Source organism: Ovis canadensis, chromosome X (assembly GCF_042477335.2).
Source record: "Ovis canadensis isolate MfBH-ARS-UI-01 breed Bighorn chromosome X, ARS-UI_OviCan_v2, whole genome shotgun sequence".
In the NCBI taxonomy this organism is placed as follows: domain Eukaryota; kingdom Metazoa; phylum Chordata; class Mammalia; order Artiodactyla; family Bovidae; genus Ovis; species Ovis canadensis.
Genome location: NC_091727.1, coordinates 121,763,527 through 121,780,842, shown reverse-complemented (window position 1 = coordinate 121,780,842; position 17,316 = coordinate 121,763,527). Strand labels below are relative to the sequence as shown.

At 37.4% G+C, this 17,316-nt stretch overlaps 1 protein-coding gene across 4 annotated transcripts in view; it reads right to left on the bottom strand.

The window, feature by feature from the left end:
- The window catches only part of IL13RA2 (interleukin 13 receptor subunit alpha 2), a 90,569-nt gene that overhangs the window by 10,590 nt on the left and 62,663 nt on the right, over positions 1-17,316 (bottom strand). For 2 of the 4 annotated variants that reach the window (XM_070290877.1, XM_070290876.1), the window contains 4 exons: positions 9,319-9,445; positions 3,519-3,670; positions 2,314-2,467; positions 1,199-1,319 (listed from right to left, as the gene is read on the bottom strand). In XM_070290877.1, the coding sequence (XP_070146978.1) occupies positions 1,199-1,319; positions 2,314-2,467; positions 3,519-3,670; positions 9,319-9,445 (554 nt within the window). Of the gene's footprint in view, positions 1-1,198; positions 1,320-2,313; positions 2,468-3,518; positions 3,671-9,318; positions 9,446-11,498; positions 11,743-17,316 lie in introns of all 4 variants that reach the window. The other 2 variants (XM_070290875.1, XM_070290878.1) reach the window with 2 other exon arrangements.

The window sequence follows — 17,316 nt, the reverse complement described above, 5'->3', positions numbered from 1 at the left end:
CATCAAGTAGCCAAAGTATTGGGGCTTCAGCTTCTGCATCAGTCCTTCCAATGAATATTCAGAGTTGATTTCCTTTAGGATTGACTGGTTGGATCTCCTTGCTGTTCAAGGGACTCTCAAGAGTCTTCTCTAGCACCACAGTTTGAAAGTGTCAATTCTTTGGCGCTTAGCCTTCTTCATGGTCCAACTCTCACATCTGTATATGACTACTGGATAAATTATAGCTTTGACTATATGATTGTTGGCAAAGTGGCTATGAAATTAAAAGATGCTTGTTTCTTGGACGAAAAGCTACAACAAACCTAAATGGTGTATTAAAAGCAGTGACAACACTTTAAACCCTTAGTGAGAGTTAACAAAGGCAGGGAAGTCAGAAAAAGGATCCGGTTTTAATAGCTACATGGTTTTTTAAAAAGCAAGAATATGAAATATGTCAGAACTTTTTAGGTTATAATTCCATCTATCTAGAAGATGCAAAATTTAACTCAGTACAGAAACAATGATTGTATTCCTTATATCACCCATAGACTGCCTTCTAGTAGCTACAGCCTAAACCTACTTATTCCCATTGAAAACCCTAAATAATTGTGAATAAACTTCATCATAAATCCAACTCTGAAAAAGTGTAATGAATTCAGTTTAATGAAAATGAAATTCTCTCAGTAGTGTTCAACTCTTTGTGACTGCATGGACTATACAGTTCATGGACTTCTCCAGGCCAGAATACTGAAGTGGGTAGCCATTCCCTTCTCCAGGGGATCTTCCCAACCCAGGGATCGAACCCGGGTCTCCCACATGGCAGGAGGATTCTTTACTAGCTGAGCTACCAAGGAAGCCCATCTAGAGGCCCAAGTATTTGTTTTGTTGCCTTGTTTGTATGTTTTAAAGTTTGAATTAGGTATGTATGTATGTGCTAGTTGCTCAGTCCTGTCCTACACTTTGCGACCCCAAAGACTGTAGCCCTCCAGGCTTCTCTGTCCATGGAATTCTCCAGGCAGGAATACTGGAGTGGGTTGCCATTCCCTTCCCCAGGGGGTCTTCCCAACCCAGGGATTGAACCCAGGTCTCTTGCATTGCAGGTATATTCTTTACCATCTGAGCTACCTGGGAAGCCCTAATGAAAATACAGTTACTAATACTGTGGATTAATTTTGATAGATATCTTCTGGATATGGAATTCTTATTATAAAATACTTACCAGTAATATAAGCTGTAGTTGCTATCCAAGTGGGCACCCATGCCAGGTTTCCAAGAGCAGAGTAAATATTGCCAGTTGTAATATACACAATCCATATCCTGAATTTTAGTGTCCAAATTTCCTAAGAAATGAATAAACTGTGAATGCTTGAAAGACATGGTAATGAATCACTTGGGAAATCACTAAGCAATTTTATTTCATTTCCTTTGACCTCTCCACTTCATTTAGCAATCAACATAATCAGGAAAATCCCCAAAGGAAGTTGTTGGAAATCACTTCACTTTAAGTGGAACATGCAAAATCAAAAACTTTTGAGGGCTCATTTATTGGTACTAGTGTAAGCATATGCAGAAGTGCCAAATTAATAATTCTAGGATGCTCTGAGCAGCTGCATAGTTGCATGTATATTCACTGATATGAGCCCAAAACTGGGATCTATATTAACCTAATAAGGGCTATAGTCTATGGGGCCACAAAGAGTTGCACATGACTGAGCATGCATGCATGAAATAATATGTAGGTTTTGCCACATATGTTTTCTGATTTAAAGAATTAAAAACCCAGAAAGAAAAACACCAATACCGTATACTAACACATATATATGGAATTTAGAAAGATGGTAATGATAACCCTGCATGCGAGACAGCAAAAGAGACACAGATGTATAGAACGGACTTTTGGACTTTTGAGGGAGAAGGAGAGGGTGGGATGATTTGGGAGAATGGCACTGAAACATGTATACTATCATGTAAGAAACAAATCGCCAGTCTATGTTCGATACAGGATGCTTGGGTCTGGTGCACGGGGATGATCCGGAGAGGTGATATGGGGTGGGAGGTGGGAGGGGGTTCAGGACTGGGAACTCATGTACACCCGTGGCGGATTCATGTCAATGTATGGCAAAACCAATACAATATTGTAAAGTAAAATAAAGTAAAAATAAAAATTAAAAAAAAAAAGAATTCAAAACACCAGTCACCCACTCCTCAGAAGGATTCTATTTTGTGCCACATTCTCAACTATACATATAATCTTCTGTATAAGTGTTAAAGAACTTACTTCCCATATAGATTTTTCTAACAGTATTAACTATGAAAAGAGAGCTTTGTTTTAACCTTGTGATGATATCCAGTAAGTAGCTTCTGACCATGAACTTTGAACTTCTGATCCATTTGTGCATTGCCTTGGCAGAAGTGCGTGTATCTTTGCTTCAACACCTTTGTTAAGATCAAACCCATCTTTGTAAAGTAGATTCTTAGTGATGATCGTCTGTTTGATAAAAAGATGAGACAAAGTCAAGCTTAGAAACAATAATGGTATCATAAGCCACATTATTAAGACTAAAAAGTCATTAATACTCTGGACAGTCTTCAATAGCTAAGAAATTCCAGATGATTATCTGATAAAATGTCCCAGATATATTTTTGGCAGAGTTCACCTTCTGCATATTACTTCATTTGATGAGATCATTTGAATCTTAACACCTTATTCAAAACAAATTCTGGAAGACAAAAAAGGCTCTGTGGCAGGAACTTGAGCTATAACCAACTTATAGCTCAAGGGATAATTTTCATGTACCATATGCCTATTACATGACAATTTATCACCTTTCAAAAATCATATGAAATAGGAATCATATACAATCTTGGTGGTAACTGGAGGAAGCCAGACAAAGTGTGACTATCTGAAGGACTAAAATCATATATCATTTATCCTTCTATTCCTGATACCTAGCTAGTGAAGTAGCTGGCAGAAAAAAGTTGCTCAATGAATGTTTGATTTTAATCGTTCTTTGAAACTACCTAGCTGAATTAAGAAGATAACAGAATTCCTTGTACAATCAAAATCTTTGAAAGAACATGCTTGTTGACTATATAAATAGTTAATAATTCAATAAACTTTCACTGAGCACTTACTACAATATATGCAAAGAACCATGCTGTGTTCCGTAGGGTGAGTACAAAGAAAAATAAGGCTTAATTCACTACAAAGAAAAAGCTCACATCATCCAGTAGCATATGTAAGACCCATACACAGTATTTAAGTAACTCTGAAATATGGTAAAATGTATAAGTCTATAAGTCCATATTCCATGAGATCAGATTTTCCTTTCCTGTACTTCCAATGGTAGTCTTAATAGTGGTTGGGGTGAAAACAGACATTGCAGGATGCACAGGAGACAGCAGCAGGCATGCAACTTATATCTTAATAATAGCTATTGAGATACAAGAGATATTGAGAAACAAGAGCAGACACTGACATCAGGAATCACAAGAAAACTAATAAGCACTCTAGTATCTTAAGTGCATGCTTTACTTACCCTCCAGTTTTCACTATCAACATTTCGATATTTTAATTCATACTCTACAGTGCATTTATTAAAATTATCCAGAGACACTGGAGGTCGCCATTGCAAATAGAGATAACCTAAATATCCAGGGTCCACTATTTCAAAATCCTGAGGAGGATTAACTGAAATAAAACCAATAGAATATTTTAATTTATTCTGTATTTTATGACAAAGATTTCTAAATCTAGATTACTTTCATATGTCCATCAACTGATGAATGAAAAAAAAGTAAACTATGATATATTCATAAAATGGAATATTATCCAGCCATAAGAAAGAATAAAATACTGATATATGCTAGAACATGACTGAACCTTGAAAACCTTACTCTAAGTAAAAGAAGCCCACATATTACATGATTTCATTTATGTGAGATATTGGAATAGGTAAATTCATAGAGACAGAAAATCAATTAGTGGTTGCCAGATGCTGGAGGGAGGGGCGAATGGGATGTAACTACTGAATGGATATGAAATTTCTTTTGGTGGTGATGTAACTATTCTGGAATTTTATAATTGTGGCTGTTATACAACTTTGTGAATATACTAAAAACAAGTATACAGTATGCTTTAAAATAATAAGTTTTATGTCTTGTGAATTAATTCTCAGAAAAGCTGTTTTTAAAAATCTAGATTACTATTACATAGTTTTCCCTTCTTTAAGAAATTGCATATGTAAATGTGACTTAGCCTATCTAGGTATTGTTTTCATAGAAATAAGAAATTCAACATGGAGTTATCTCTGCAGTCATATAGACCACAATTTGGTCTTGGGTAGGAACATTTTATTACATAAATCTCTCTCATAGCAAGAACCTGTCAGTATTAATCTAGTGTTTACTATATGTATAACATCATAACATACATGGCACACACATACAAAGGGACAGAAAATATAAAATATGGCACACACAAAAAGGGATAGAAAATATAAAATATGACTACTCTGGCTAAGTGCCTTAAGAATTAGGGGAACAGCCCAATTTTGTTGGTCCATTCAAGATAATTGAATCCTCTGGTTAACTAAAGCTCAGAGCTATTTGTAGAATATGCAAACCTGAACCATTTTTTGGAAGGACTCAAAAAAAAGTGGCAGGCAGCTGAGTGACAGGAAACAACTTATTTTATTTCAAGGGAGGGGGCAGCGGGAGGCAATGTCTCCTTCATCTGTTGATTTAGAAAGCAATAAAAATTAACAAATTATTCTATAAATGTACTAAGTGTTAGTCACTCAGTCATGTCCAACTCTTGCAACTCCACGGACTATAGTCTGCTAGGCTCCTCTGTCCACGGAATTCTTGAGGCAAGAATACTGGAGTGGGTAGCCACACCCTTCTCCAGGGGACTTTCTGGACCCAGGGATCAAACCTGGGCCTCCTACATTGTAGGCAGATTCTGTACTGTCTGAACTAAAAGGGAAGTCCCATAAACTTACTAAACCTACTAGCAAATCTAGTACATAGTACTGCCCTCATGTTGCCTTTCTGCTAATAATTTCTTCTCATTTCTGCTCTGCTTTTCATTTTAATACTTTACTTCATATTACTTATTGAGAAAAGTAAAAAAAATCAACAGAAATAAATGATGCCACAAATAATGATTTGAAATGAGAGCCCCATGAACCAAATAAAGAAGGTCTCTGTTGAAGATGAAATGACAATCCTATTGTTTCAACTCATGATTAGAAGTTTTTGTTAAATACATTTTTCTAATTATCTTCTGCAATGAAAAGTTCATTAGACATGACTTAATAATTGTGTAATTATTTTTAAAATTCATTTTAAACTTATGTATTTTTAAAACTTATTTAATTGTCTTATAAGTTAAGGTAGCTATGGTTTTTCCAGTAGTCATATATGGATGTGAGAGTTGGACTATAAAGAAAGCTGAGTGCCAAAGAATTGATGCTTTGGAACTGTGGTGTTGGAGAAGACTCTTGAGAGTCCCTTGGACTGCAAGGAGATCCAACCAATCCATTCTAAAGGAAATCAGTTCTGAATATTCATTGGAAGGACGGATGCTGAAGCTGAAACTCCAATACTTTGGCGACCTGATGCAAAGAACTGACTCATTGGAAAAGACCCTGATGCTGGGAAAGATTGTAAGTGGGAGGAGAAGGGGATGACAGAGGATGAGATGGTTGGATGGCATCAACGTCAATGGACATGAGTCTGAGCAAGCTCCAGGAGTTGGTGATGGACAGGGAAGCCTGGTGTGCTGCAGTCCATGGGGTCTCAAAGAACCAGACACAACTGAGCGACTGAACTGAACTGAGTAATTAAGGAATGTTTTCAGTTAATTGGGTACCAGACAATGAGGTTTTGGGTAAACAGCCTCTTTTTTAGAAAAGATTATATGAAAATTAGGGCAGAAATAAATGCAAAAGAAACAAAAGAGACCATAAGCAAAAATCAACAAAGCCAAAAGCTGGTTCTTTGAGAGGATAAATAAAATTGACAAAACATTAGCCAGACTCATCAAGAAACAAAGGGAGAAAAATCAAATCAATAAAATTAGAAATGAAATTGGAGAGGTCACAACAGACAACACAAAAATACAAAGGATCATAAGAGACTACTATCAGCAATTATATGCCAATAAAATGGACATCTTGGAAGGAATGAACACATTCTTAGAAAAATATAACTTTCCAAAACTGAACCAAGAAGAAATCAAAGATCTTAACAGACCCATCACAAGCACAGAAATTGAAACTGTAATCAGAAATTTTCCAGCAAACAAAAGCCCAGGTCTAGATGGCTTCACAGCTGAATTCTACCAAAAATTTAGAGAAGAGCTAACATCTATCCTATTCAAACTCTTCCAGAAAATCGCAGAGGAAGGTAAACTTCCAAACTCATTCTATGAGGCCACCAACACCCTAATACCAAAACCTGACAAAGATGCTACAAAAAAATAAAACTACAGGCCAATATCACTGATGAACATAGACGCAAAAATCCTTAACAAAATTCTGGCAATCAGAATCCAACAACACATTAAAAAGATCATACACCATGACCAAGTGGGCTTTATCTCAGGGATGCAAGGATTCTTCAGTATCCGCAAATCAATCCATGTAATACACCACATTAGCAAATTAAAAAATAAAAGCCATATGATTATCTCAATAGATGCAGAGAAAGCCTTTGACAAAATTCAACATCCATTTATGATAAAAACTCTCCAGAAAGCAGGAATAGAAGGAACATACCTCAACATAATAAAGGCCACATATGACAAACCCACAGCAAACATTATCCTCAATGGTGAAAAATTGAGAGCATTTCCCCTAAAGGCAGGAACAAGACAAGGGTGCCCACTTTCACCATTACTATTCAACATAATTTTGGAAGTTTGGCCACAGCAATCAGAGCAGAAAAAGAACTAAAAGGAATCCAAATTGGAAAAGAAGAAGTAAAACTCTCACTGTTTGCAGATGACATGATCCTCTACATAGAAAACCCGAAAGACTCCACCAGAAAATTACTAGAGCTAATCAATGAATACAGTAAATTTGCAGGATATAAAATCAACACACAGAAATCCCTTGCATTCCTATACACTAATAATGAGAAAATAGAAAGAGAAATTAAGGAAACAATTTCATTCACCATTGCAATGAAAAGAATAAAATACTTAGGAATATATCTACCTAAAGAAACTAAAGACCTATATAGAAAACTATAAAACACTGGTGAAAGACATCAAAGAGGACACTAATAGATGGAGAAATATACCATGTTCATGGATCAGAAGAATCAATATAGTGAAAATGAGTATACTACTCAAAGCAATCTACAGATTCAAAGCAATCCCTATCAAGCTACCAACGGTATTTTTCACAGAGCTAGAACAAATAATTTCACAATTTGTGAAATACAAAAAAACCTCGAATAGCCAAAGCAACCTTGAGAAAGAAGAATGGAACTGGAGGAATCAACCTGCCTGACTTCAGGCTCTACTACAAAGCCAGTCATCAAGACAGTATGGTAGTGGCACAAACACAGAAATATAGATCAATAGAACAAAATAGAAAACCCAGAGATAAATCCACACACCTATGGACACCTTATCTTTGACAAAGGAGGCAAGAATATACAATGGAGAAAAGACAATCTCTTTAACAAGTGATGCTGGGAAAACTGGTCAACCACTTGCAAAAGAATGAAACTAGAACACTTCCTAACACCATACACAAAAATAAACTCAAAATGGATTAAAGATCTAAATGTAAGACCAGAAACTGTACAACTCTTAGAGGAAAACATAGGCAAAACACTCTTTGACATAAATCACAGCAAGATCCTCTATGACCCACCTCTCAGAATATTGGAAATAAAAGCAAAAATAAACAAATGGGACCTAATTAAACTTAAAAGCTTCTGCACAACAAAGGAAACTATAAGCAAGGTGAAAAGACAGCCTTCAGAATGGGAGAAAATAATAGCAAATGAAGCAACTGAAAAAGAACTAATCCAAAAATATACAAGCAAATCCTGCAGCTCAATTCCAGAAAAATAAACGACCCAATCAAAAAATGGGCCAAAGAACTAAACAGGCATTTTCTCAAAAGAAGACATACAGATGGCTAACAAACACATGAAAAGATGCTCCACATCACTCACTATCAGAAAAATGCAAATCAAAACCACAATGAGGTACCATTTCACACCAGTCAGAATGGCTGCGATCCAAAAGTCTACAAGCAGTAAATGCTGGAGAGGGTGTGGAGAGGAGGGAACCCTCTTACACTGTTGGTGGGAATGCAGACTAGTACAGCCACTATGGAGAACAGTGTGGAGATTCCTTAAAAACCTGGAAATAGAACTGCCTTATGACCCAGAAATCCCACCGCTGGGCATACACACCGAGGAAACCAGAATTGAAAGAGACACATGTACCCCAATGTTCATCACAGCACTGTTTATAATAGCCAGAACATGGAAGCAACCTAGATGTCCATCAGCAGATGAATGGATAAGAAAGCTGTGGTACATATACACAATGAAGTATTACTTAGCCATTAAAAAGAATACATTTGAATCAGTTCTAATGAGATGGATGAAACTGGAGCCGATTATACAGAGTGAAGTTAGCCAGAAAGAAAAACACCAATACAGTATACTAACACATATATATGAAATTTAGAAAGATGGTAAGATAACCCTGTATGCAAGACAGCAAAAGAGACACAGATGTATAGAACAGTGTTTTGGACTCTGTGGGAGAGGGAGAGGGTGGGATGATTTGGGAGAATGGCATTGAAACATGTATACTATCATATATGAAACAAATCACCAGTCCAGGTTCGATGCATGATACTGGATGCTTGGGGCTGGTGCACTGGGATGACTCAGAGGGATGGTACAGGGAGGGAGGTGGGAGGGGGGTTCAGGATGGGCAACATGTGTATACCCGTGGCAGATTCATGTTGATGTATGGCAAAACCAATACAATATTGTAAAGTAATTAGCCTTCAATTAAAATAAATAAATTTAAATTAAAAAAATAAAGTCAATAACCAAAAAAGAAAAAAAGAAAAGATTATATGAAAAGGTATAGAAAGTATATTTTAGCTTGGCATTTATCCCATAAAACATTATCATCAGTTACATTACACATGAGGCTGACTAGTAAGAACGTATCTTTTGTGTATGGGCTCCCTGAAATATTTCCAATAATAATTTATCTATTGATGCTCTTTCATATGGTAGGTTGACAAGGCAGTTAATATCTCTGATTTTAAAACTACTCCATTCTTGGTTTACCTTTTATCTCAGCATTTGAAGACAAAGTAGAGCCAAAAGCTGTGCAAATAAGAAGGGTATATAGACATCTGATATCCAAATGAATGAAAGCCATTTCTCTAAGATTTAATACCTTGAAATGTCCACTCTAAGAAGGAAAAAGATAAAATTTTAACATTATCATACTTCAATATGGATTAAATGTGATTAAAAATACAGTTGGGAACTCTTTGTGGGCTTTCCACCAAGAAGTGGGAAAACTGTGCCCCATAGAACCATTTAAACAGAAAAAACATAAATCAAGCTTGAAACCAAAATAATTGGAAAAGAAGATTTTTGTCTCATCCTTCTTATGAAAGCAAAAACAAGGCGACACAAACATATCCTTTCAGCCCCCGGCTTTCACACACACACACACACACACACACATTATACATCACATGCTATAACCAAGATATGATGACCTCAAATAGCCTTCAGCCTGAAGATTGAACCAGACCCACCTGAGAGTTCTTATCTATTTGTGGGGGGAATTATATCGTTGGTCTCCATAGTGATATTCCCCACTAGCCACCAAGAAGACACACTAATACATACACACACTCTTTTCTGAGACAAAAATTATTTGAAAGTTATCTGAATATTGATAAAATCTCAGAATCAATAGCAAATATACCAAAGCCTCAGATAACTCAGAACTTTGTTTCATTTCTTCATAAACATTAAATCCTCATCATCTACTCTCCTATCTGTTCTACTCTTCCCTGTATTTCTTATATCAGTAAATGGCACCATAATCTTCCCAATTGTCCAAACCAGAAACCTGAGGTTTTTGAATCCCTCCCTCTCCCATCCAATTTCTCCATTATCACTACACCTTCCTAAGCTGAGGATCTCATCATCAGGGATCTCCTTATCCAGTCTTTCCTGCCTCCAAACCATTTCACATCACATACAGTAAGGACAAATCTGAATTCATCACCTCTCTTAAAACAGCAATTTACTGACACAGAATAAAATTTAATAATTTTTTTCCACAGAAGAATACTGGTTTTATGATCAAAACTAAAAGGATTCATGTCTCCACACATCTATTCAATCAAAAAATACTCTCCTTTCCATGAAAAAGCATTACTTCCAGTTCTACACTTCTCTTTCAGTCTATATTCTTAAAACCAACAATTTCACAGGAAGGATTAAAAGTCAATTACCCCAACAGTCAGAGACTGCCTTTCTTTTCTCCTACTTAAGTTAATTATGCAGGACAGACCCTTTTCCCTGCCCCACCCTCTCAGTCTTACCTGCTCCAGTTGTAATGTTCTCATGTCGCTAGGCTTCAATTATTACATAATGGAATTTTGGAATCAGACTGTTAGAGCCAGCAAGTATATTGGAGGCAATGCTAGTCCAATCCTCCTTTATATATTGGGAAGTAAAACTCAGACTTGCCCAAGATTACACAGTAAGTTAGTAAATTAGTAACAAAGCTGGAAGTAGAACAGAGATGTGATTCCCAGTCTAGTGCCCTTCCACCCTAATATGCTGGATCCCACATGTTTGGCTCAGTATTATGAAAGCTTTTCCCTTGGGACTCCAGCATTTAAGTCTTCCTTAAGTTAGCTAGCCAGGGTGAAGCAACACCATGCTATTTCTTTTTCTATGTCTCATACAACTGTAAGGGGATGCCATTCCTCTTACTGAGGTCCAATGAATCTCTCTACACAATTCCTTCATCCCCATCACCAGCCCATTGCTGCCTTCTAAGGCATGTGTAAGTAATAAGTGGGTTTGGTGAACAGAAGGCCACATTTCTGCCATAGAGATGCTCTTACAGATTGAGATTAAAAAGACTGGTTACTTTTGGATCCAAGGCAATAGGTCTGACAAACAAATTCTTTCATATTACCTATAAGGATGAAGACAATCATGCTTGCCCTACTATCAATCTCTCCTTAAATATTTCATTAGCCCCTCGTCATGTACAGCATAAAAGCTAAATAAAGAGTTAAAAATAACTTGCTTCTATTCTATTTATAGGGTATTGAAATTAAACTCAGACCATCAAATAGCATTTCCTGGATCAGTTAAACACATTTAAGCAAAAATAGGAAATAGGCTAGCTGGCTTCCTGAATCAATTATCTAGAAATCCACAAAAGGAATTCCTGAATAACACTTAGTGTCCCACCTAGACTTTCTTACCCAAGTGAACGTGAAGACAATTCTTTCCTCAGCTTCTGGGTTACAAGACTGTCACTAGTGCAATGAGGGAGTTAGCATAAAAGTGAAAGTGATGTTACTGAGTCATGTCCGACTCTTTGCGACCCCATGTACTGTAGCCTACCACGCTCCTCCATCCATGGGATTTTCCAGGCAAAAGTACTGGAGTGAGTTGCCATTTCCTTCTCCAGTAGTTAGCAGAAGGACAGAGTTTTTCACAAGGGATCTGAAGGCAAATGAAAGATGGGGGATAGAAATGCAGAGATACAAAATTTGAAACAGTTTCAGATATACTCCCCATTCCCAGCCCACAGTTAACAATCACTTATCTGGTCATTTTATTTTTTAAAATGAGGAAATACCCAAAGAGGAAAGTGAGTCATCCTAGCTTAAACAACTTATGGGGAGTAGAGTTAGGTCTGAAAAATAGTTCTCTTGAGCCCTTTCTGCTGACTAAATTTTCTTGTTATAAGAAGTCTATCCTGCACCTATCTTTCCAGAAAGAAGTCTCTCCCTGCAAACTTTCCTAAACCTACAGTTGCCACCAAAACCATCAACCCCACCACACAGTTTTATCATCATGACATTTTTAGCAGAGTAATAATTCAACAAACTTTGATTGCGCTTTTTTTTTTTTTTGCCAAATACTATTCCAGATAAATCTTGTCTGAAGAGGCAAGGTGCAAGTGATGAATCATAACATCTATAATAATGATAAAAATATCTCCTACTATTGATTCAGCATTCCCAGCATTTCAGGCACTGGCCTGTGCTAAGCCCTTTATATGTATAATCTCATTTAATACTCAGTCAGCCTTGGATGTATGCACTATTTTTATTCCCATGTTAAAAACCAGAAACTGAGAAGAGAAGAAATTAAACAACTTCCTACAAGTTACTACAGGCCATAAATGGTGAAGCTTGGATTTGAACCTAGAGAGCCTAGTGTCAGACACCTTGATAACCACTACACTAGAGAGGTTCCAGACCTAAGATCAATGTGGCAAACAACTTCTTGTTTCTGTCCACCCAGTTTTACATAACACTGTTGCTCAGACAGTTTTCCACTAAGAATCATCTTTGGGAAGGCAAGCCTAAAGCTAGTTCCTGGTTTCAGCCTCCCTTCCCCACCTCTTGAAAGCCATGCTAGATAAACTCTTTGTTCTAAGTGTTGGCAGGAACAATTCTTGCATTACTGGAGAAACTCCAGGTACTTACCAATAACATTGTTTCTCAAGAAATGGATTATCATAAGTAATTATCATAGCCCCCCTTTTCCCCCTTTCCAACTTAGAGACATTTATTGAATCTCTAATACTTTCCTTCCTGTCTGACAATCAAGAACACTGAATAAAAATAGGCTTTCCTGAAACAGCCAGGGGGCCAGGACACAGATTCTATAAGTCACAAGATAGGGGAGTTTAAAGGTGGGGCTAAAAGCCATCTAAAGCAAATATAGAATCACAGCACAGTATTGTAAAAGCTGACAGGACTGACTAATTTTTGAATAAACCAATAGATATATGGCCAAGGAGCTTGTTATAATACAAACAAAATAATACCAATATCAAAATGGATTTCAGCCCTGCCTCAACCACTAATGTGCTTTCAGTTCGGTTCAGTCACTCAGTTGTGTCCGATTCTTTGTGACCCCATGAATTGCAGCATGCCAGGCCTCCCTGTCCATTACCAACTCCGGGAGTTCACCCAACTCATGTCCACCGAGTCAGTGATGCCATCCAGCCATCGCATCCTCTGTTGTCCCCTTCTCCTCCTGCCCCCAATCCCTCCCAGCATCAGAGTCTTTTCCAATGAGTCAACTCTTCACACGAGGTGGCCAAAGTATTGGAGTTTCAGCTTCAGCATCAGTCCTTCCAAAGAACACCCAGGACTGATCTCCTTCCGAATGGACTGGTTGGATCTCCTTGCAGTCCAAGGGACTCTCAAGAGTCTTCTCCAGCACCACAGTTCAAAAGCATCAATTCTTCGGTGTTCAGCTTTCTTTACTGTCCAATTTTCACATCCATATATGACCACTGAAAAAAACCATAGCCTTGACTAGACAGACTTTTGTTGGCAAAGTAATGTCTCTGCTTTTGAATATACTGTCTAGGTTGGTCATCACTTTTCTTCCAAGGAGTAAACATATTTTAATTTTATGGCTGCAATCACCATCTGCAGTGATTTTGGAGCCCCCCAAAATAAAGTCTGACACTGTTTCCACTGTTTCCCCATCTATTTCCCATGAAGTGATGGGACCAGATGCCATGATCTTCGTTTTCTGAATGTTGAGCTTTAAGCCAACATTTTCACTCTCCTCTTTCACTTTCATCAAGAGGCTTTTAGTTCCTCTTCACTTTCTGCCATAAGGGTGGTATCATCTCTATATCTGAGGTTATTGATATTTCTCCTGGCAATCTTGATTCCAGCTTGTGCTTCTTCCAGCCCAGCATTTCTCATGATATACTCTGCATATAAGTTAAATAAACAGGGTGACAATATACAGCCTTGACGTACTCCTTTTCCTATTTGTAACCAGTCTGTTGTTCCATGTCCAGTTCTAACTGTTGCCTTCTGAGCTGCATACAGATTTCTCAGGAGGCAAGTAAGGTGATCTGGTATTTCCATCTCTTTAAGAAAATTTCCACAGTTTGTTGTGATCCACACAGTCAAAGGCTTTGGCATAGTCAATAAAACAGAAATAGATGTTTGTCTAGAACTCTCTTGCTTTTTCCGTGATCCAGCGGATGTTGGCAATTTGATCTCTGGTTCCTCTGCCTTTTCTAAAACCAGCTTGAACATCTGGAAGTTCACGATTCATGTATTGTTGAAGGCTGGCTTGGAGAATTTTGAGCATTACTTTACTAGTGTGTGAGATGAGTGCAATTGTGTGGTAGTTTGAGCATTCTTTGGCATTGCCTTTCTTTGAGATTCAAATGAGAACTGACCTTTTCCAGACAGAATGATCTGTGTTCATTTCCAAGGCAAACCATTCAATATCACAGTAATCCAAGTCTCTGCCCCAACCAGTAATGCTGAAGAAGCTGAAGTTGAACGGTTCTGTGAAGACCTACAAGACCTTTTAGAACTAACACCCAAAGAAGATATCCTTTGCATTATAGGGGACTGGAATGCAAAAGTAGGAAGTTAAGAAACACCTGGAGTAACAGGCAAATTTGGTCTTGGGATACGGAATGAAGCAGGGCAAAGACTAACAGAGTTTTGCCAAGAGAACGCACTGGTCATAGAAAACACCATCTTCCAAAACACAAGAGAAGACTCTACACATGGACATCACCAGATGGTCAACACTGAAATCAGATTGATTATATTCTTTGCAGCCAAAGATGGAGAAGCTCTATACAGTCAGCATAAACAAGACCAGGAGCTGACTGTGGCTCAGATCATGAACTTCTTATTGCCAAATTCAGACTTAAATTGAAGAAAGTAGGGATAACCAGTAGACCATTGAGATATTACCTAAATATAATTTCTTATGATTATACAGTGGAGGTGAGAAATAGATTTAAGGAACTAGATCTGATAGATAGAGTGCCTGATGAACTATGGACGGAGGTTCGTGACATTGTACAGGAAACAGGGATCACGACCATCCCCATGGAATAGAAAAAAAGAAAAATGGCTACCTGGGAAGGCCTTACAAATAGCTGTGAAAAGTAGAGAAGCAAAAAGCAAAGGAGAAAATGAAAGATACAAGCATCTGAATGCAGAGTTTCAAAGAATAGCAAGAAGAGATAAGAAAGCCTTCCTCAGCGATCAATGCAAAGAAATAGAGAAAAAAAAACAGAATGGGAGAGACTAGAGATCTCTTCAAGAAAATTAGAGATATCAAGGGAACATTTCAGGCAAAGACAGGCTCAATAAAAGACAGAAATTGTATGGACCTAAGAGAAGCAGAAGGTATTAAGAAGATGTGGCAAGAAGACACAGAACTGTACAAAAAAAGATCTTCACGACCCAGATAATCATGATGGTGTGATCACTCACCTAGAGCCAGATATCCTGGAATGTGAAGTCAAGTGGGCCTTAGAAAGCATCACTATGAACAAAGCTAGTGGAGGTGATGGAATTCCAGTTGAGCTATTTCAAATCCTGAAAGATAATGCTGTGAAAGTGCTGCACTCAATATGCCAGCAAATTTGGAAAACTAATTTGCTTAGAGGTAAATTATAACTCAATTTCCATCTATAATGTGGAGGTAATGACTCCAGCCTGGCAGTTTTGGGTTTAAGATTAAATGAGATAATGTATGTGAAAGAGAATAGTAAATTGCTCTAAGGGGTTTGCTTCTGAGCATCTTATTACTCAGAAAAAACTAGAAAACACTCCAAATCCACACATTTCCTCCTACTACTTCAGCAAAATCTACTTGTGCACAGTTGATAAAAAGGCCCTTATTGTTAACCTCTTTTACCATTCTTTTTGACCCATTAGCTACCTTTATTGGTTTTTGTCTTAGTAATAACAATTTATTGCATTTTTTAAATGTTTTATAGTTTACAAAAATATATTGAATTATTTTAACAAATCTGTAGGTATAACAGTTTGTATTACATATCTACAATCATTAAGACTGGGGTTTAGAGAAGTAATGTGACTTGAAAAAGATCCCACTGCTTGCAAAATCCACACTGAAATGAAAGGTAAAAGAAGCAAGGAACAGAAATATGTTGTAAGGCTAATAATGCAATCACTTACATAGTATGGTTTTGTAGCAAAGTTTCTTCTCTACCTTGACAAAGAAGAAAAAAAGATTCTTCCAAAGTATCTGAAATGGCCACAGGTTCTTTAAAAAGGCAATTACTAAGTTACAAAGACAAATATTATCTATCGAAAATGATGAATGAAGTTTTGCAATGTCACTAATGTGGCTTATAAAAACCACCTAAAGGGAAGTATGGCCGTGTTATTTCTATTGTCGTTTAGAAAAAAAAAAAATCAGTGTTATGAAATTTGATGCTTTCTATTCACATTATTTAAACTATTTAAAAATATCAGTCAAAGCAATTGGAATAGGGTTAGGAGAACAAGAAAATGGGGAAAATAGAAGAGAACTAATGCTTGAGTAGTGTGTTAGTCACTCAGTCATGTATGAGTCTTTTCAACCCCATGGACTGAAGTTCACCAGATTCATTTATCCATGGAATTCTCCAGGTAAGAATACTGGAATAGGTTGCCATTTCCTTCTCCAAGGGAATTTCTCTACACAGGGATCGAACTCGGATCTCCCGAATTACAGGCCGATTCTTTACCATCTGAGTTACCAGAAATGGAAAAGTAGATTTGATACAGGAAAAGCTTTACCAAAGTCCAAGCTCTTTTTCAACTTGTCCGAAAGAATCTGGGTAAGGAACACAAGAAACCAAGGAAAAATACACACACTCACACACACACAAACTCACACTGAGACTGAGGAACAAAGAGAACAGAGAGAAGCCGTTTATTCAGGGCAGATGCAAAGGGTGTGGGCATCCTCCTGAGTGAGGAATACCCACAGGGTGTTGATGCCCTCCTTTTAATCTCATTTTCAGCTGTGTGAATGGGTGGGGGTCTTTTTGATGAGGGGTGGAGTATTTATTGAAGGGAAGGTTGAGGTTTGGCTCAGATTGCACCAGGTAGCAGGTAGCACCAGCTTCCAGTCCTGTGCACTTGTCTCCTAAAGCCACTGTGTGTGCTCTTTAAGAGCTGTTTTCCTTAAAATTTCCCTTACTAGTTGAGCACCACATGTGAAAATTCCTAAAGGGTCATCAGCAACCTGTGATTTTTTATTTGCACATCC